General features: G+C 40.8%; 2 protein-coding genes across 4 annotated transcripts; one reads left to right on the forward strand and one right to left on the reverse strand.

Annotated features, from left to right (window-relative positions):
* The first annotated feature begins 3,661 nt into the window (after nucleotides 1–3,661).
* Nucleotides 3,662–10,655, forward strand: LOC103708800 (26S proteasome regulatory subunit 8 homolog A-like). The gene is made up of 9 exons (XM_008793890.6): nucleotides 3,662–3,960; nucleotides 4,789–4,886; nucleotides 7,865–8,089; nucleotides 8,202–8,264; nucleotides 8,385–8,548; nucleotides 8,853–9,009; nucleotides 9,106–9,204; nucleotides 9,308–9,418; nucleotides 10,280–10,655. Exons 1-9 carry the CDS (start codon nucleotides 3,735–3,737, stop codon nucleotides 10,418–10,420), a joined length of 1,284 nt encoding a protein of 427 aa, XP_008792112.3. The 5' UTR covers nucleotides 3,662–3,734; the 3' UTR covers nucleotides 10,421–10,655.
* A 1,893-nt stretch (nucleotides 10,656–12,548) lies between these two features.
* On the reverse strand, nucleotides 12,549–17,726 carry LOC103708799 (protein FAR1-RELATED SEQUENCE 5-like). Of its 3 annotated transcripts, none has more exons than XM_008793889.6 (4): nucleotides 17,550–17,726; nucleotides 16,283–16,384; nucleotides 14,094–16,185; nucleotides 12,549–12,915 (listed from the first exon to the last, which is right to left on the reverse strand). In XM_008793889.6, exons 3-4 carry the CDS (start codon nucleotides 16,179–16,181, stop codon nucleotides 12,865–12,867), a joined length of 2,139 nt encoding a protein of 712 aa, XP_008792111.3. In that variant the 5' UTR covers nucleotides 16,182–16,185; nucleotides 16,283–16,384; nucleotides 17,550–17,726; the 3' UTR covers nucleotides 12,549–12,864. The 3 variants fall into 3 exon arrangements, with proteins under 3 accessions (XP_008792111.3, XP_038984637.2, XP_088578979.2); XM_039128709.3 differs by lacking the exon at nucleotides 12,549–12,915 and adding an exon at nucleotides 13,520–13,781 and having other exon boundaries at nucleotides 17,550–17,699; XM_088722853.2 differs by lacking the exons at nucleotides 12,549–12,915; nucleotides 16,283–16,384 and adding an exon at nucleotides 13,646–13,781 and having other exon boundaries at nucleotides 14,094–16,218; nucleotides 17,550–17,676.
* Nucleotides 17,727–20,789: the final 3,063 nt, after the last annotated feature.

Here is a 20,789-nt window from a genome sequence, read left to right on the forward strand (position 1 = left end):
AGTGAGCTTCCCACTTTCGAACCTCCGATTTTCTTTTTTTTCTTTTGACTTCAGTCTTCCAACCAAGGGGCAACTGGGCAAGGGGCTGGGTCCCTGGGGACTCCACAGACCGGGATCTAGCCATTTTATTTTTTTGTTTTTTTGCTGCCGAGCTTTATGAGCTTAAATCCGAACCTTTGCTTTGCCAGATAAACTCGAGCTCGAACCCAATACAGAGCTCAGTACTGAGCCCGAGCCCGAAATTTTAAGAAACGAGCCGAGTCTGAGCCTCCTTGACTCAGGCTCGGCTCTTTAACAGGCCTACCCATATACTACCCCGCCCCATCCTTCTCTCGAGTGCAACATCCTATCCCAACCAAGCCAGCCCTCCCTGAGGTAGGAACAAGATACTATTGGCATTCCCTTTGGATATCAATTCGGAGAGCACCACCCTTAGCCACTTAAACCAACAGGTACAAGTATGATGCCGAAGGGCATCCAACCTTCCTTCTCGATATCCTGATTTTGCAGGTGTTGGGGGAAAAACCCCAAGTCATGCCAAACGAAGGCGCTCGGCCAAAGAGTGCCGACCGGAAAGGCGCCTGGCCAAAGAGCGCCGACCAGAGAGCTGCTTGGCCAAAGGATGCCGACCAGGAAGGCGCCCGACTAGAGGGCGCCGACCAGAGTGCGCGCCAAGAGGTGCCCAACCAAAATAAGCTGCTCGGTTAGAAAGTGCCGACCAAAGACAGCGCCGAGGCGCTCTGCTAGAAGGTGCTCGCCTAAAGGGCGCCGACCAGGAGTACTCAAAGCAGCCCCGCCACAGGGCGCCCCATTGGGCGACCAGCTCGGCTCGGCACCCTTGCCGAGCCGATGCCTTAACCAAATGTTCAACCTCCGCCTAAAGTCCAAGGGACTTGACAACTCCTACGGCTTGCGATCTGCCACTATCTCCAAGCCATCAAGGCATAAGATCTCCGCAGGCATTCGGCACGATCTGCCATTAATGCATGAGACTCCCTCAAGTCTCCGATGCACTCAGGCATTTAATGAACACGGCCCAAGACGATCTCCGGATCACTGAACCATCAGAGCGCATGGCTCTACCTGACCGCCGGTTCATTCGGTAATAAATGCACTTACCATCCACAGACCCCAGGCCCGCCACGGCCGGCGGTTCAACCACTCCAACAGGTCCGATCGACCGTGACAACTCCCTGGTTCCGGTCTGATTCGGCCCCATTCTCCACTACGCCATAAATGGGCCAAATCGTGCCCAATTATTACGGACAGGGACAAATCCCCCGGTCACCTCCCAGGTAACGTAATCCCCTCCTATAAAAGGGAACCTGGGAGAACCAAGGGGGGACGACAACAAAAACGGAAACAGACCCCCGGGACTGAACCCTCCGGAAAGCACAGACACAATTGATGACATCATTCTCTTTGTCTTCTTGATCTGATAAAATAATGTGTCTTCTCCATACACTTCCTCTCCCCCGCTCTCTCCACATACTTGCCCCCTCTGACTTAGGCATCGGAGGGCCGGCGCCGGGGAGCCCGGCCACCGGTTTTCCTTGCAGGACTTGCACACCCCCCGCGGCGGAGGACGCAGCCAGCCGGCGCACCGCCGTCCGCCTCCTGCAGCAGCGGAGCTCCTCCTTCCCCGGCTTCACGGCGGCCCCCGGGTCCAATTTCCAGCAATAGCAGGCATGATGCCCGGGGGCTCAAGTTTCAACTCGGGTGGAGAGAAGGTTCAAGTATAGAGTTTGAAACGATCACAATTTCCCTCATCTGGGATCCATGGGGAAGAAGTTTGAGCATAAGAAAATGATTCAGTTCTAGAGCCAAAAATCATAGTTCTCGAATGATTAATCGAAAAGATTCTAAAGCATCCTTGGGGTTAGGTATGATTTCTCTAATAGTCATAGCATCAAATATGTGTTAACGAACTCTAATAAAAAAGATTTATAAGTAGGCATCTTTTGTAAAATGAGCAAGACTATATTTCTTCAGAGCCCAAACTTTCATTTCTCTTGGTCGCCATTCCTTTTACATGGCCCTTCCTCTAAAGGATCATTGCATAACAAGTGCATAATGCCTACCAGAACGTTCATGAATTTTGTCAACTTAAATTAATTCTAGAATATAGAATTTTTCTATTAAAACAGGTTATTTGAAAGGATCTTCTGCCCTTTCATCAATTTTTTTGCTTTTTTCTCAGATTCTTGGATCCAAATACATATGATATTAGGTTATTTGAAAGGATCTTGCATGAGATATTTTTCTTTAGTACTCTCTGCTTTTGATGGCGCCACCTTCACCCTCTCAACTCCGCATCCTCCATCCAATGCAATTCCAAGGGGAGACTGAGCTGGAGCACACTTAATTCGACGAAGCTTTTAAGGCCTCAGGTAGATCGAAGCCCGATGGTTTGGGTCACTCCTAGGCTCATATTTCTCATCTACACTTTCGTTTGTGACGCACAAGAAGATATCCGCATCTGTGCTCCTGAAAATTAAGATGCTTCTCTCCTTCCTCTTTGTTCGATTCTTTTACAATTTCAATCTTTTTTGGCTTGCTATATTTTCCCCTTGTGAGTTCTTTCCTCTGTTTCCAAGCAACGTAAGCTTGATAGCCAGCTCAGGCCAATGCACTTTATGCTAATATTTCAGCCACATCAGGTGGTTAAAATAACATTAAATGCCACCAGAATATCCGACAGGCATAGAGTTGGCTAGCTTCATAAGATTTTTATAAAGGAAGCATGCATAGGAAAACAACTATAGTGCACTCAAGCAATAAAATTTCGGAAATTACATGAAATACCAGTTCTATGGTTCTTTAATATTTCCAAACTAACTGAATAATTAAATAAATAAAAACCAAGACACACAACTCGATAGTTTAAGCTAACATGGCAGGTGTTGTGCGGACATAAGCCTAACATCATGCAAGATATTTGACATTGGTATTTGAATCAAGAATGATAGAATTGGTACCGGATGCCGTACCGATTGTTTGGCAAGACGAACTGATATAGATCCGTATCGTACCATACCAAACCTGTACTGATATAGTAGAGGAGGCGGGGAGACAGAAAAAAAGAAAAATAATAGAGAGAAAAGCTGGCAGAGGATGGCAAAGGCCAGTAAAGGTCGACGGAGAGTCGCCAAAGACCGGCAACCTAGGTAAGAGACGAAGAAAATCCGTGGCTAGAAATAGGGCGGGTCTCCTATTTTAAATGTGGAGCTCGGAGGAGCATCCTTTGCGCAGCTCGCCAAGCCTCCGTCGGCTGGCCTCCACTTCCCTCTCTCCTTTCCTTCCTTACTCATTCTATCTTTTTATTTCTTTTCTTCTCCCTCATCCTCTTCGGTAACAATTTTTTTTCATTGTCAGGACCGTGCGAGTCAGTCGCCGGAATGGCCGAAACTGCTCGGTTCGGGACGACTCCGCTGATTTTGAATTCTTAGTTTCAATTTGGTAAACATTTAGTTGCGTAATTTATAACTGTGCCTCATTTGAGGGTATCAATATCAAGTTTGATTATGTTTAGAGATGTTGCCTAGTTTTTTTTTCTTTAAAAAACCGAGATATATTTCTGGTTGGGCCAGCAAAGCACCTCCTGCGGGGGCATTATCGTAATTGTGTCCTGTTCTCCGAGCCAACCGACTTACGTTATCTTGGGATCTACTGTAAAATGCTCAGGGCGGGCTTGCATCGCTGGGTAGAGAAGAAAAAGAAGGGGAAAAAAGAAGATGGCGACAGCGGCGGTCGAGAAGCAGGTGGCGGCAGCGGCGGGGGACAAGCGGGCGGAGGCGGAGGGCGAGATGTTCTCGCCGCCGGCGAAGGTAAGGGGAGGAGGAGGAGAAGGGCTGCGGCAGTACTACCTGCAGCACATCCACGACCTTCAGCTCCATCTCCGCCAGAAGACTCACAACCTCAACCGCCTCGAGGCCCAGCGCAACGAACTCAACTCCCGAGGTTAGTGCCCCCATCTTCTTGAAACCCTAACCCTAACGCCAAATATTGCCTCGATGGAGGTTTCTTGTTGTTATCGTCGTCGAAACCCTAAATCTGATGCCAGCCCTAATTCTGATTTCAATTTACGTTCATGTGGTTTCTTGGGATTCTTGTTTTGATCGTTTATGGAATGGGGGAGAGACGGGAGAAAATTTCTATGAATTTATTCGATTGCTTGTTATTTGATCTGGGCATGTTTGAAAACCTGAGGTTTTTCTGATGGGTATTGTTGCGAGGAAAGCTATCATCGTTTTTTGGGGCAGTTCATGAAGAACTCTTCTTTTCGAAGTTGTTTTTATATTCTTTGAAAAGATTTGGATGGTGGGTTTTCTGATCATGCTTTATGTCTGTATTTGGTGTCGGAAAGATATGAGATTAAAATTTGAAGTTTCAAAAATAAACAACTAATGAGACCTTTTTGAATCTTTGTATGATAATTTACTTTGGTGTTATGATGTTGTCATCTTTTTCTCCGTAAAAGTAGTATGTGCAGCATCTAGTTGTCTGGAATGTTGTATGTTATGATACATTCCGTCTGTCGTATCTGTAAGGCATTTTTGGTTTATTGTGATCTATATGCGCAAAATTTTTGAAACGTGGTTTTGCTTCAATTCACCATTTAGGGTTCCAAGATTGCTCTGGATCTGGTTTTTTTTTTTTTTTTTTTTGAAATATGAAATGCTAACAGTGTTCGATATGTATGCTGATTGATCACTTGGTTATGAAGAAAACTCTATTGCTTCCTTTTGACCCGTATCATTGACGTTGTAATGGTTATTGCAATTGCAGTAAGAATGCTTCGAGAGGAACTACAACTACTTCAAGAGCCTGGGTCATACGTTGGTGAAGTGGTGAAAGTTATGGGGAAGTCAAAAGTCTTAGTTAAAGTAAGTCATGGCGTTTGGCTGCATGTATTCTCCTCATCAAGCTGGTATTCATTTTATGATTATCTTCTTCTTTAGCTAATGCAATCTCATCTATCCTGGAATGTCAGATGTCTTAGCTTATATTCTTAAGTTCTGTATGACAATTTGAACCTGTTTTTGAGGCTTGTTTCTATATTTTTTGTGCCAAATGAGTCTTTACAAGTCAATCATGAAAAATGTTGCAGAAACTTCTCACTTAGCATGAGCCACTTAACTATCTTAAGAATCTAAATTAACTCAATTATGTGCTTACCTAAGAAGCTGCTACCAAAAGAAGCCTCTAACTGTTGGATACTTGAAAAACATGCACACACATGTGCGTCTGTGTTTATGTTATATGTGTATGTATCACAATCGCAATTATGTAGCCATTTCTCAACTATTTGGGATCAGCTTTATGATCCTCATTTGCGAACTATTCCTGTCTAGGGCCATCACTGATATTGTTTCAAGTGTCTCCATATGTGTCCTCACAACCTCCATCAATGTTAAAGCAGGTCTTCCTATTCTTTTCTTACAACTTTCAACACAAACTAAAGTACCTCTTTTTCTCGAAGGCTCCTCAAATCTTCGTTATACATGTTTATACTATCTAAATTGATTTTCCATGTCCTCGATTTGTACAACTCCTAGGCTTCTTTTATGTATTATTTCTTAATTTATTTTTTTGTAGCATTACTATGCATCCATCTTAACATTCTCATTGTTGTTATGCTTAATTTATTTTCATGCACTTCCTTTTGTCGCTCGGCACTCGGAGCTATGCAATATTGTACGACTCACTATTGTTCTAAAAAATTTTCTCTCGAGTCTCGAAGGTATTTACTTGGCACATAATATTCCAGGTGCAACTCTTCACTCCATCCAACTAGCTCTAATTCTATTACATATATCTTCATCTATATTCTCATTATTTTGTATAATAGATTCTAAATAACAAAATCAGTCAGTCTGTTGTATCTCTTGTCCATTGTATATTTGTATGTATGTATATGTATATGAGATCCTAAATCTAAAATGTTCCGATATATCTTCATAACCAGCATTGAAGGTTCTAGGGCATTTTCTTATATCAAGAAGCATAAGATGATTGGATACTTGAATCTTAAGCTTCAGTCTAGCATATTCAGGAGAATATAATGTTCCCTTGAGTTGTCTAATTGTTATTGATCTAACTAATCACTGGAGTTATCCAACTCAGTCCAAAATTTTCAAGTCACTTCTGTATATTCTTCTTTCATAAGCGCATTCAAGCAGCTTGGTAGATATGTCTTCGGAGAAGGCATGCATTTCTTGCATAGAGAATATGATTTGCTTCAGAATGATCTGCCCATAATAAAATTTATGCTGAAATAACTAGTGTACTAGCAATATCTGATATCCACTCTTCTAGGTTGATATAGGTTGGCTCAATTACTAAGAATTTGTTTGTTCGACAGTTCACATCTTATACATGAGTCACCTGTTTCCTTCATTTGATGCAATTCGATAGATTATCTGCAGTTTGTGGGAGTTAAATTTTTGACACAATGTCTGTATATTAATTGAATACAATCATGACAATTATTATTGTGAGATTATAGAAATTGGCTGGAAACATCACATCTTTGTAGGTTATTTTGGCTTGTTCTATTTATTTATTTGTTTATTTACTTATGTCTTACATATTTGCTTATTTATGTTATCCAGTTTTTCATTTTAAGTTATTTTATTACTATTTCTTGGGATATGAATTATGAACTGCTGACTTCATCTCTTACTGCTACTGGGTAACACCTATCTAGTTCGTTGTGTTCATTTTGTGAAGTTATTATGTGTGAATTTAATTCCAAAACTAAGTGAGATTCAAAGAGTGAACCTTAATTTTCTGAATCTGAAGCAAACAGTTGTGGATTTGGGTCTTAGTTACCAGAAGTGGAACTCGGTGAGAGAGTGGGTTCTGATGCAGGTATAGAGAAGTTGGTCTCTTAAGAAAACTCAAATAGGGAATGCTTAGGAATTGGGTTTATTGGCAAGTTTTCAGAGCCCCCAAAGTGGAAGCTTCCTGCTACTGACATGTCTTGGGTTTTGAGCAAGAAAGCAGAGTTATGAAGATAATTAGGTTATGAAGGTGCATCAAAATATTTTTGAGTAGAATGTTATTGAATAACATGGTGATAAAATTAATTACTCAGTAAATTATTGTACGTGCAGAATGAAGAAAAATGGCAAAAATAATGAGCAGTGCATTATATAATTGAGGTAAGCTGGATTTTTTTGATAAAATGCTGCTGGTGATATATGGCAATTGATTTAGGATTTAGGAGAAGGTGGAAGCTTTAGGAAGCTGGTCCAACAATAACAAGGCAAGTGAGATTTTGAAGTGGGTTTGATGCCCTCGGTGAAAGGATCCCAGCTACAATTGGGGTTTGTGTGGTAGAAATAAGTGTTTGAAAGTGAAGCCACTCACCTTCTTGAAGTGATTACAGGTTCAATCTACTGAATCAGACATGCAGAAGTTGCTCACTTCTGCTGGAACCCACTTCAGGCCTGCCACTTCCCCCAATTTGCACACCCTTTACGGAACAACTATGCGATACACAGATTAAGTAGGATGCTTGTGGTGTACCTTCTGGATCTATTTTTATTTTATATTTTCTTCTATCAAGTTATGTTAGCTCCATGTCTTTGGATTTCAGGAAGTGGTTTTTGAACATAAGTATGAACTAAGTTGCTGGCTTTCTTTCTGGAAGCTCATTTTTTTAAGTGGATTCTGTATTTTATGCTAGGCAACTCGTGAAGAATAATGTTGGGCTGTAGATTATTCTGTTTACACAAACTTATTTGCATAGTATTCTGCTGATATAAAGTCTTTATAGTTGATGCTTGCTTTTGCTTGCTGTAGAGCAGTTGTTGTAACACGAGTATCTAGGATTCAAACACTTGGATATTTCTTTCAGGTTCATCCAGAAGGGAAATACGTTGTGGATATTGATAAGAACATTGATATAACAAAGATCACACCATCAACCAGAGTTGCTCTTCGCAATGATAGTTATGTGCTTCACTTAATCTTGCCTAGCAAAGTGGATCCTTTAGTTAATCTTATGAAAGTTGAAAAGGTTCCTGATTCTACTTATGACATGATTGGCGGTCTTGACCAGCAAATCAAGGAGATAAAGGAGGTCAGTGAAGTGGCAACCTTAGCTTTTATATACAGTGGTTGATTTTTAAGCATATGCTAATGTATAATTGTTTCTACATCGGGCTTTTGCACTAAATTCTGCTTAATTTCAGGTCATTGAGCTTCCAATCAAACATCCTGAATTATTTGAAAGCCTTGGAATAGCTCAACCAAAGGTATATGTCATGACAGCATATTGGTTTCTTCTTGTTCATCTCATATGAAGTACATGTTTTTTTTTGTTTTGCAATTAAATCTGTATTCAAGAAGAAGATTTTGATGTTGGATTTTCCCAGGGAGTGTTGCTTTATGGGCCTCCAGGTACAGGGAAAACTCTGCTAGCAAGAGCAGTTGCTCATCATACTGATTGTACCTTCATTCGGGTTTCTGGATCTGAGTTGGTTCAGAAATACATTGGGGAGGGCTCCAGAATGGTTCGAGAACTCTTTGTTATGGCTAGGTGTGTAGAATTATTGTCGCTATCAGCTTCTTAACATCTTTATATTGTAAATATCATTGTACAGCTAGTATGTCATGGTCCTAAACATGACAATCGGCAGAGTAAATTAGTAATGAAATTGAAGACCTACTTTTACATTCTGTCTATCGAAGATGGCATAGAACTGAGCACCTTACTTGACTACCTCTAAGAATCTATGTTTGTGTCACCTGCTATTGGAAAGTTATGAGAAATCATGATACAATCTTCATTTATCTCTAATAATGCTAATAATTATGTACTTGTCCAATACTTTCCATTGCAGGGAACATGCTCCGTCAATCATTTTCATGGATGAAATCGACAGCATTGGATCTGCAAGAATGGAGTCAGGCACTGGCAATGGCGATAGTGAAGTTCAACGTACCATGCTTGAGCTTCTCAACCAGCTTGATGGATTTGAAGCATCAAACAAGATCAAAGTACATTGCACCTTGTTTATAAAGTTATTTTAATTGGTTCTTGTTACATATTATTATCCGTGAAATGCAGTTCTTCAAAAACAATGTTCTATACAGGTTCTGATGGCCACAAACCGGATAGACATCTTGGATCAAGCCCTCCTCAGGCCTGGTCGGATTGATAGAAAAATTGAGTTTCCTAACCCTAACGAAGAGGTATGTGATACAGTGACCAGAATATGATACTCTATATTGTCTTTTTGAGTTTCTTTCAAGTGATTGCTAACACTAAATACTATGCCTTCCAATTATTTCTCAGTCTCGTTTGGATATCTTGAAAATTCACTCAAGAAAGATGAACTTGATGCGGGGTATTGATCTTAAAAAGATTGCAGAAAAGATGAATGGGGCATCTGGAGCAGAACTCAAGGTAATTCTCTGCTCTGTTATATTAATAATGCTATCTTGTCTTCATTGTTTTTACAAGTGAAACTATATCTGATAATCCATTCAAAACAACCATGACTTGCTCAAACTTAGGCATGTAGTACCATCTAGCTTGCCTTTTCTGTTCATTCTTTTTGCTTAATGAGTTGTTATTTAGTAGCAGCTTCTGAACAAGTTTAGGGAATTATATCCCCCCCCCCCCCCCCCCCAAAAAAGAGAGAGAGAGAGAGAGATGATTGCTGTAGAATTTCAATTGAGCACTATATCCCCTCCAAAGGTTTGCTGGATACGTTAGAATTTGCATGAGCACTGAACTTACACTATTTTTTGTGTAGGTTCTTTTTGTTTATATTTATAGGTGATGGAACATTGCCATTGGTTGATGGCATCATAATCCTGCCACCTGTATTTGGCACTTTAGTTGGACATGTAACCTAATGTCGGTGAGACATTTTTGCTGACTTTTCCTGTTTTTTCTATCAACTTTCTCGGCAAAACATGTGCTGTTCAGAGGTGGAAAGAACATTTGGTAATATCTCCTGTTGTTTTGCCTGGTTTTTTGCTATGGACTTCTTATTGGTAGTCAACATACATCTAATATGCTGTGAGTTAAGATCTTAAGTAAATACATATGAATTCATCTTTTGTGATGCACCATTACATGCTCCAGCTAAAACTCGCCTATTGCAATGGCATCATATCAGCATATGATATTGAAAACCATATTCCTGGAAATTGAACTTATAAGTTGTCTTGTGAAGCATGCATGTTGAACAAATTATGATTCCTGATCTGCCATTATCAGTTTGAAGTCCACCATATAGGTTGATGCTCTTTTTTGCAGGCGGTGTGCACCGAAGCAGGCATGTTTGCCCTCAGGGAGAGGAGAGTTCATGTAACACAGGAGGATTTTGAGATGGCAGTGGCTAAGGTCATGAAGAAAGAGACTGAGAAGAACATGTCCCTCAGGAAGCTGTGGAAGTAGATCTTTTCTATTTTCTTGCTTTTCTTACTGATGTGTTCTGAAGGACATAAATTATTGTACGTGATCCTAACACCTTTTTGAACTTGAAACTGTTGCATTTTAAGTCGTGATTCGGTAAGGTTCAGGCAAATGCTGTAAGAGTATACCATGATGGAGAACGTCTAATAATGATGGGCTAGCTTGGTCCTTGGTTGTGTTGTGAAATGAAATGAAAGCTGGGCTGATAAATATACCATGATACGGGATTCTTTTTTCTTTTTGTGCCAAATTTTGGTTATAAAATTTGGATGGTTGGTAATCAAACTTGAACGTGGAAGGGGAGGTTCTGGTGATAATTTGCCCTACATTCCCATTATTTCTTAATTATCAGTCACTGCAGATTCATCATACAAAAAACCGTTCTAGTTAAAGGGTCTGGTACAAGGGTAGGAAGCAGTATTGACATTGCTTACTGTTGACACAACAACGGACAAGAAAACAAAAGCATAAAAACAATTCTTTACGTGGACCTGTATGAATTTATCCTGTGGTTGTTTCGAGACATAGTGGACGTGGAAATCAGTGCTAAAGAAGCTTGGGCAGGCGCCCATGCTTTTGTCCCTGTAGGTAGCTTTGGTGGTGTAAGAAACCGACGCGGGTCCTCCATGACATTCTGCTGCAGGAGAGCAAAATGAGAGGGACCCAAACAAAACGGGACAAGGTAGAGAAGGGATCCAGCAGAGCATACTGGATTCATGGGCAATCTCCATGACGCCCAAGGCAGCACAAAAGCAACCAAGCGAACAAGGTAAGCCTCAATGGAAGCAAGGATGCAGCTCAGGATGCCCGATCCGTAGCAGATGTTGCGGCACCTGGCCAGGCATGGATCATTGTTACTGGAGTGCAAGGGAGTGCAGCATCAGCCCAAGGAGCCCCAGCATTTGCGGCCACCTCTTTTTTCATGGATGAACCCATTTGTTATTAAACAAGTATCTTCACTTGGGCTCACATCACCATGCTGACTGATTTTCGGTTAAGAGACGACAACACACAGGATGTTTTAAGCAGCAGTTTTGGTGCCTACATACCCTTTCGTCCGATAATCATCTATTTGGTCACAGCTTAGATCTCTGCTACTTTCATGTGTCATGCTTGTTATTGTGGCTTGCTGATGTATTTGGAGAGAACGTAATATGAGAAATCTTATTCGGCATAAGTACGACCAGAAACGTGTCTTTAAAGATGATCTTTTATTTTATATTTTAAAGGTATTCTTTAGTTTTCTATTTTCTGGAAATGTATTGTCCCTACCAAAGAGTGAGGACTCTAAACTTGTAACTATCGGAGGAACATAGCCTACCAAAGAACAAATTTGCCTTTTCTATTTTCTCCTGTTTTTCCTCCCAAGATCCCACTTTATTGTTGAACCACTTTGTTTTGTATGTTTCCACATTTTGTAGAAACAATAATGCTGCAATAATTCAAATATAAAAAAAATCAGATTAGCTAGATTAAGGATAATTCATTGGACAAACCAAGTGCTCAATACATGTTCAGTGCCAGAAGCAGAACTTCAAGTAGCATGGTTAAGAATGTGCACTGCTGTGCTTAGTTGTAAAGCTATATAGGTAGGGATAGAAGGAGATTCGAGTACAATTGTTCGATGGATCAATAAGCCTTGACAAGCTACATCAAGCCATCATCCATTTTTCGGAGATCTATGGCAGTTTCGCAGAGCCCTCCAAGCATTTAAAGTTACTCAAAAGTGTTTCAAGAAGGTGAGTGATCAGCTGATAGGTTTGCCAATCATGATGTAGAGCAGGATATGGAGTTCACAGAGCATGACCATCTTCCTTCAAGTTTTTCTCTCTAATAAAAAGGGTCATCAGGTATCTACGTCTGCTTGACCACCTTCACGACTTCAGTTTGGAGCCAAACCGAAGAAAAAAGGGTCCACCCATCGTACCTGACTTGCAGAAACTGTGATGCATTCTATATACAACTTAAAGAACCATAAACCTTGAATACCTATGAAAACTATGATCATTTGCATGGTCAGCATCCATTGCATTTAGATCAGGAAGCCACTTTGGGATTTTAAAGTGGTGACGGCCTGCCTTACATTGGTAACATTCAATGAAGCAAAACATGATGAATTGGTGTTCATACAAATATTCTAAGAACAAGTTATATCGGTCTGCATTTAACAATGCTATCATCACAATTTTGATACAGTCTCGTGTTTTGCTAACCAAGTTGTCGTGTTATTGGAAATTATCTACAGTGTCGCCCGAATAGCCGGCTTTGGTTTGCCAATGGAACCAGATATTCCCTGTAACAGATTCATGTGCTGTTCTCTGGCAATCTGCTGAGACAGTAATGGACAGGTCATCGGATACACATAACAAATGCTGAAGTGTTACAAATAATTTAAGAACTGGAGGAGAAGGGAACTGCAAAATGCTTCAGACTGGCGACCACGAGGAACCAAGTAACTGGCCAAGTAAACCAGTCACCTGTCAAAGGTATCAGACAAATACGTTAATTTACATAATCAGCATTGTATATATAGTAAAGAAACAAAATAGTTCCATTCAACTTGGGCATCAGAAATTAGAAAGAAATATAATAACTAATGGAGCACACCACATAAGCAATATTAATAAAACAAAAATGCACTTGCACCATTCTTCTTTAAGTGCATCAATACGACAGGGCATCAACTAAGGCACATATGGTTTTATGAATGGTGTATCAATACTGTCAGTAGAAATGGGCAAAAGCTATCACAGCAGTTAAAGAGCGTGTCAAAAAGGAAGCAGGTTCACCTATATTTTTATCTACATAAAAATACAGCATGGTGAAGAAGAGGATGCCGTGATGATGGGATGACATGGTACTTCACAAAGCTAGCAGAATAATTGAGATGCTTTTGGAACCATTTCATCTTACAGCAGACAAGTTCACAATGACTTAAGAGTCAAGAGAGGTAAAACAGTGATAACTAACATGTTGGCAATAAATCAGCCACTAATGCCTGTCATTCAATACGAGACTGATCAGACCCTTCTAAATGCCTCCTCTCCTTTTCACCCAAAAAAATACCATCTTGCTGGCATGTTGCAATTTTGCATCCCATTTACTCTGAAGACAGCTTTAATACACTAGCTGATGAAAGTTCAATGTGCATTTTGCAAAACTTGACATGGTATTGGATAACAAGCATTGCATTATAACAGAAACAAATGAAGAATAAGCCTGATTAGTCTTCTGAAGACATGGCATTTACTTCTAATGCTGGTTGTGACATGTATTTTTGCCATCGTTATATTACATGCTCCTGTAGATTACAATCTTGAATCTCTTCTGGTAGACAATTCCACTGTCAAGATTCATTCGTGAACAAAATGTTGCCAAAAAAGGGAGAAAAATAAGCAAAATTTGACACTAGAAACACAAGAACAGTAATACAAGCTCTGAAAGATACCGTACAAAAAGAACACAGTAGCATATGCAATAAGACAGAACATAACGCTACCTTAAGTTGCCTTTTGAAAGTAAACTAGCTATCAGAATACCTAATAAATAGTATGCATCTTCAAAGGATCAAAGGAATTATAAACCGACATTAGGTAAAATATATATGACCACAGAACAAAAGCATGCAAACTCATTGGGTGCTCTAGGTTCATACCTTTCTTTCAGGATCTTGTAGGGCTTGGCCGTTCATTGCATCATCTATTGCAATTTCCTCATTAATATTGATCGCATCTCGCTGCGCACCTCTACCAGCATTTTTTTCAAAAGCAATGATATCGGTGAAAGCCTTCTGGAACACATCCTTTGCTGCTTTATATATCTCAATAGATGTTGCTCCTTTCTCTGCGCATTTTATGGCATCACGACAAAGATCATTATATCGTGATGTAATAGATTCTTGACTACTGCTCTGAAGCTCAACACTGTGTTCGTCCAATATAGCACAACTTTTGGCATGTCTTGTCCATCGTTTCAAAAAGTACTCTTCCGGAAGCATATGCAAATCGACCATTAGGAAGACTCCCAGAATATGTTGACATAGAATGCCTGAAAACTCAAAGTTTCTGCAGGTACAAGTTGCTGTCTTTTTCGTGGAATTATAAGTGACGATGAATGTCTCAAGAGAATCCTCGTCTCTAGCCACGCTAAATTTGCTAACTGTGCCATCCTTTATTTTATAAACATTATAACCTAAAGACTCAACAAATTCCTGCTGAAATTTATTAAACACCGCCCTTGTGTAAATAGTTGCTGCTTGTTTTTCAATTGGTGATGCAGTCTTCAGCACTGGTTTAGTACACATTGTATCAGCATCTGCTTGGGCTTCATCCTCGTATCGGCTTGCCATGGCTAATTCAAACTGTGTGAGGAACACTTTTAATGCGGTCTTGGTATTAAAGTATTTCTTATAAAAATCATTCGTAGTCTCTAACTTTTGTGTTGGAGACAGTTCTGCAAAGAATGTGTCCTTTAGATACAAAGGAATCCATCTATGGCGGATATTAAATAATGCTTGAAGCCATGTATTCTTCCTCAGATCATATTTATCAATGATGGATGCCCAAGCCATTTCAAAAGCTTGAACAGTTTCAGATTCAATGACACATTTTTCCAGCTCCCCTCTCAAAGTAGGATGTGCTGAGTATACATGAGCTAACTTCTGTTTGCTTCTACTCAAGATGAGCCACTTGCAAAATCGATGACGTGTGTTTGGAAACACCTTTGCAATTGCTGCTGTCATGGCCCTATTCTGATCAGTAACTAAGGAAACTGGAGGGCGCCCACCCATAGCCGCAAGCCACGTTTCAAATAACCAAACGAATGAGTATTCAGTCTCATCGATGAGCAAAGCACACCCAAAGATAACAGGTTGCAGGTGATGGTTGACTCCCGAGAAAGTTACAAAGGGCATCATGTACTTATTCTTCTTGTACGTTGTGTCAAATGTAACAGCATCACCAAAATAATTGTATGCACTTCTAGCCTTAGCATCTGCCCAGAAGGAATTGGTCACGCAGCTATTGCTGTCAACTTGTATGGCATAAAAGAATGCTGGGTTTTCGGCTTGCATCCTCTTAAAATAATCTACGAGACCTTGAGCATCTCCTCGTTCCCCAAAGGCATTCTGTCGTAGCAGCGTCATTGCATCTGATGCCACTATTCTTGCCTTGTCACATGTGTCGATAAAGCCTCTCGCTCGAAGATAGCCCACTCTACTAGAAGTCCCGAGATGATGATTGTGAGCTGTCTCAAGTTTAGAAACCACCCATCTGTCTGAATCTCTAATGACCTCCATCATCGCCTTGCAACCTTCCCTCATTGATATGCGCTCACGCTTCCTTGTGCCCTCACCGGAAGGCTTCTTCCTGTATATTCCCTCTTTTGAGCACACAAATCTCTTCATAATCAACACCTCCTCCACACCTTTAGAACGCCGTGACCTGCCAACTCGGAAAGGGAAACCCAGACGCCTCGCATAATCATTGTAGAATGCCTTTGCAGCTTCATCAGATTCAAACTCCATACCCAAGGTCGGTTCTTTAGGCTCCTCTGTGCCGACTGGAGCTATTTTTTTTGTTGGAGGTTGCTCTGTTATTCCAACAGGAATGCTTGTGGGTTCCTCAGCAGGAACTGGAAGTATTGTGTTATCATTCTCACCTGGGCGAGTATTGGTATCCAATGACATGAGGCATTCCACATAGTCTTCCATCAAATCATCGCCTTCTGCCCGAGTGTTTTCCATCAATCTGGAGATCAATAACCGTCGATGTCCAGCCTCGCTTAGCCATAAGCAAACAAGTTAAGAAACACTTTAGGCTGTAAGCAGTGAATGTAATGAGTTACCTATACGTTTGAACTTAACGAAAACTGAACAACATATTTCTGGTGAAATCTGGTCTCAGCAGAAGGCACCTCTTCTTGTTCAGGAGCAAGAAATTGATCCACCTGAGAGAAGAGTAAAAAATCAAAACAAAAACTCTACAATCAATTAATTAACTGCACTCATACTAAATCGATGTATAAGCTTACATATGAAATGTAGATGTAGTTCATATGAGGGCGGTGAAAGATTTACAACATTGAATTTATTAACAGAAGCATCACAGAGAACTAAAGCTGCTTAAAGAAACAAGATCACACAAGCACCAGGGCATTACAATAAAAGTTTAACATCCAAAACCCAGATATCACAAAGAAGAGCTTCTAAAAATCAGAAAAGAAATCAGCATGTGCCATGTAGTACAAACATAAACTCTAATTAGCACAAATAAAACATTAATTCCACGGGAAAGAAGAGATTTTGCAATCAGATGCTGAAATCAACTAAGCCAATGGCAGAAGCCTCTGATATCTTAAGACAAAAGAACAAAAGAAGCCTTTGTATTGCAATTAATTCATGGTCCTTCTTGGACCAGTACTTCAATTCTAGACTCTTTTCTCGGATGGATAAATTCTTGCCCCTACAAGAGAGAAGATGCATTTCTTATGCTGGGGTCAAACTTCACCAGAAATACCATGTTTGATTTTGGCTTTTTGTTTCTGCTGCGACCAGACTTCACTATACTACTGCGTCATGTCTTCTTTCTCTCCAATGAACGGATGACAATTGGCACTTCTTCATGGTGGAGGCACTTCCTCTTCCGTGTGCCGCCAATTATTACCGGTTTCGCTTCAAATTATAACAAAAAACCATAAACTTGGGCAACTTCAAGAGAAGTTGACATCATTATTTATAAACATGGCTTGAAGAAAGAAGATATTTTGATCCAAGCAAGAATTTAAATTCGATTTCGTGCTTTTTTGAATTATATATTATGGATAAGTTGAGAGGATAACGAATAAATGCCACGGGAATTCAAAAACTCGAAAAACAGGAAGCAAAAGAAGCTACTAGCTTTATAAAAATAAAAATCAAATCTTTTACACGCCAAGTGAACACTATCCTCCACATCCCTTCCCCTTTCTTAACCTCAGAAGTCCGCAGCCCACGTTCAAGTGAGGCATCTAAGAAACGAGAAGAGAGACAGAGGCCTTCCCGAAATCCATTCCGCTTCTTCTTGCCCCTCCACAGAACAGAGATGTAAATGAGCAGGGAGGGAGGAGAACTTACCAGGTTCGTGGGGCCTTGGAGAGGAGCGGAGGTGGTGGTGTGGCCGGCGGGCGGCGGGGGCGCAGACGCGCGGCGGCCGAGGCGGACGTGGGAGGAGATCCCGTGCCCTAGAGTTGGGAGGAAGGAACGGTAACGGGCCTGGAGGGATGCAAATGGGTCGGGTTTCGAATTTGGTCCAAGAAAAACCCAAATCCAAAGTCAATGAGTTTAATCAACCAAGTTCGGACCCAAACGCAAATCGGGTTGTTAGTATTAATTTGAGCTCCGATCCGTAACCGGATATATGGATTAATGAAATTTATTGAATGTATAATGTATATGAATACCAAATGCATATATTGGCATGCATAAAATTGTTATGATGCCGAAAAAAAAATTTGCTAGCTTATTTAGGCTAGCCATACCTGAACTCAAGCCGGTGGATTCATTTTTTCTGGTTTTTGGATCTGAAATGGGATTTTGCTTGCAATAATATAAATTTATCAAATTATATAGCACCATCTATAGTTATAATTAGAACAAAAATGACCTCATTTGATATTAACTGAGGAAACAAAGATGATATCTATGTTTAAAAAAATATATTCCAGTTTGAATCATAATCCGTAATAATCATTCTAAATCATAGGGACCAACTGCCTTGAACCATTGTACATCAATTACTATGTAATTAGAGAGGTAACGATTTTAACCATAGATGATTTGCTCATACCAATTAAGCAAACTTACGTATGTAAGATTGAAATTCCGCAAGCCTTAGATCGATCATGTAATCTATTTATATTTCAAAAATCTAAAAGAAGAAAGATAAAAAAAATATAATTTTTTTTTTCTATTGTCAAAGGAGATTTTTTTTTCTTATTTGAAAGTAAATAAGGAACCAAGCGACTTGTTAAAAATAAATATAGAAAAAAAGCAAGGGATACGTAGTGCGCTTTGGCCAACTTCATGAAATGATAGATAGATTAGTTGTAACTTCCACATTTTGCTAGAATAGGAGGCATATGTGGCTTTGTTGGGACATAGAATTAGAGGTGACCGTTTTTGAGTTGCCAAATCCAAAAAACAAAGAATTAATTATGTTGCTGCTTTTGATTCCTCCTCACTCTCCTCGCCATGGAGGCATCCCTCGTCTCACTTTCCGCTCTAATCTCCACCCTCCTCCGTTGCTCTGAAGACAAAAAAGCCCTTCGAGCCCAGCACCAAAGCCGTCGATGGCTCCTTCGCAAGGGCGTGTTCCCCAATTCCAAGATCCTCCATGCCCTCCGCAAGGAGAAACAAAAGGCCGCAAGAAAGAAGCTGTCAAGAATGAATCTCTGCCTCTCTTTGCGTCACAAAGGCAGGCCCTAGAGAAGAAGGCCCACTTCCGCACCATGTTCGTCGAGTACTGCGCCGCACGGGAGGAGCTCCGGTGGAGGAGCAAGAAGGCGCTAGCGCTCGTTAGAAAGCTGTGAGAGAGGTCAAATAAGGTTGATTTGAGGGAGTTTATGAGCACGAAGGAAAAGTGTGGTAAGGGGAGGCTAAAAGATGAGCATTTTGGAGGAGCCGAGGGTGATCCTCGCTGAGAGGAATGGAGAGATTTCGGTGGCTTCTAAATGACGATGTGGAAGAGGGGCTTCGGCGGCTTTAGATTTGCTATTCAAAGTTGGTCAAACTGCTAGTTGGATTGGTCGGACCGGTCGACCCGGGAACCGGATAGCTTACCAATTTGCTGTCCAGTCCATTTAAAAATATTGGGAACTATAAACTCCAAGAGAAATAAAGAGACATTAGTTATATGGAGGAGGGCTTTGATTCTTAAAGCATCTCGTTGAAACATCCAAAAATTCGGTAAATTTGACTTACTTTTGTTGCATGTTGAAATATTTATTTTTCGGCCAATGCTTGTCCTGTAGATTCAAGGTCAGAGTGAGCGATGTCTACAACATTTTTCCAAAGCGTACGATGCCCGAGGGTGGACTGTGTCTAGATTTAGCGCTTTGGCCTGCATTCGAGGGTAGCCTTATTTCTCTGTAAAGTTGCTTGGGGCCGGCTCCCGACAAGACTCGTCCTGAGTGGTAGGAGTTTGGATATTCACCCCCAATGCCCCTTGTGCTAGGTGATGGAGTCAATGGACCATGCCTTGTTCTAGTGCTAGCATGCGAGAAGAATTTGAGAGCTGACCATAATCCCACAGAAGGTTTGGTGTCACTCGGCATCGTTTCTGCAGATGATCAAACGGTTGGCTATCGCCCCGTGATCCCGACAAACGACTCTTGTGGTGATCTATATGGCTTATCAAATCCGACTGTTCAAGAATACCTGGACGTCCGGCGAGAAGTGTACCCCACCGAAGTTTATTGTTAAACGGGCTCGGATCCAAGCGGCAGAGATTTCGCAGTCGCAGCTGTTAGATAGACTTTTGATAGCTCAGGATACCTGGGGTTCTATTTCTGTTCTTAGAGCGTCTTGTATGGTGTTTTTACCTGGGAATCCCTACCCCTGAGTTTGCTTAAGGTAAATTTCGACGGATGCATATTAGATTGCAGGGGAAGGGGAGGTGTCAGCTTTATCATCCAAGGTTCGGAGTCCATGGTGATTGCGGCTGGTGGCTATCAGATCTTCGACACCTTAGTCCCGAATGTTGAGCTGAAGGCGACTTGGGTTGGCGTGAGTTATGCTCGGTGGGCACTATAGGTTGGAGCAGTATTGCTCGAGGGCGATCGGCGATAGTAATTGGCTGGATCCAACAAAATATCGTTGGGGTGGGCGACTACCACCCGCTGCTTAGGGATATCAGGCTATGGTCTGTGGTAGGATGGCTTTGCAGGATAAGCATGTGTATAGAGAAGCCAACGGGGCTACGGATTGGGTGGCCTCATATGTGGCAACTATTCTGCAGATACTCTTTGGGTGGGGGAGAGAACTATCCGATGCACTCTGGGATCTGTTATCTTTTGACTTTTTTGAATGTATTCGTACTTATAATGCATGATGCATCCGTTTTAGCAAAAAAAAAAATCAAAGCACTCAAAGATAATCCATTTTCTATGCAAAATTATTTTATTTATTTATTTTATTTTCAAGACGTCAATTTAAGGTACAAAAAATTAGATAATAAGACCATGCATAAATTAAAAAAGAGAAAGTTGAACTCATAGTTTGCAAATAGATGCAAACTTTTAAGTCAAAAAACATCATGTAAAATTCAAAAGCGAACCCATGTAATTATTAAGAAAATCAATTACTTAGTTTTTTTTT

This window comes from Phoenix dactylifera, chromosome 5, assembly GCF_051530095.1.
Source record: "Phoenix dactylifera cultivar Ajwa chromosome 5, Ajwa_hap1_PhDact_Kaust_v1.1, whole genome shotgun sequence".
Classification (NCBI taxonomy): Eukaryota; Viridiplantae; Streptophyta; class Magnoliopsida; order Arecales; family Arecaceae; genus Phoenix; species Phoenix dactylifera.

Bases quoted from the DNA above. Each gene is read 5' to 3' on its own strand.
- LOC103708800 (XM_008793890.6), top strand. From the start codon at position 3,735: ATGGCGACAGCGGCGGTCGAGAAGCAGGTGGCGGCAGCGGCGGGGGAC. The intron at 8,090-8,201 runs GTCAGTGAAGTG...GCTTAATTTCAG, and splicing joins AAATCAAGGAGATAAAGGAG to GTCATTGAGCTTCCAATCAA. The intron at 9,419-10,279 runs GTAATTCTCTGC...TCTTTTTTGCAG, and splicing joins CATCTGGAGCAGAACTCAAG to GCGGTGTGCACCGAAGCAGG.
- LOC103708799 (XM_039128709.3), bottom strand. From the start codon at position 16,181: ATGGAAAACACTCGGGCAGAAGGCGATGATTTGATGGAAGACTATGTG. The intron at 13,782-14,093 runs GTATGAACCTAG...GAATCTTGACAG, and splicing joins TACAAGATCCTGAAAGAAAG to TGGAATTGTCTACCAGAAGA.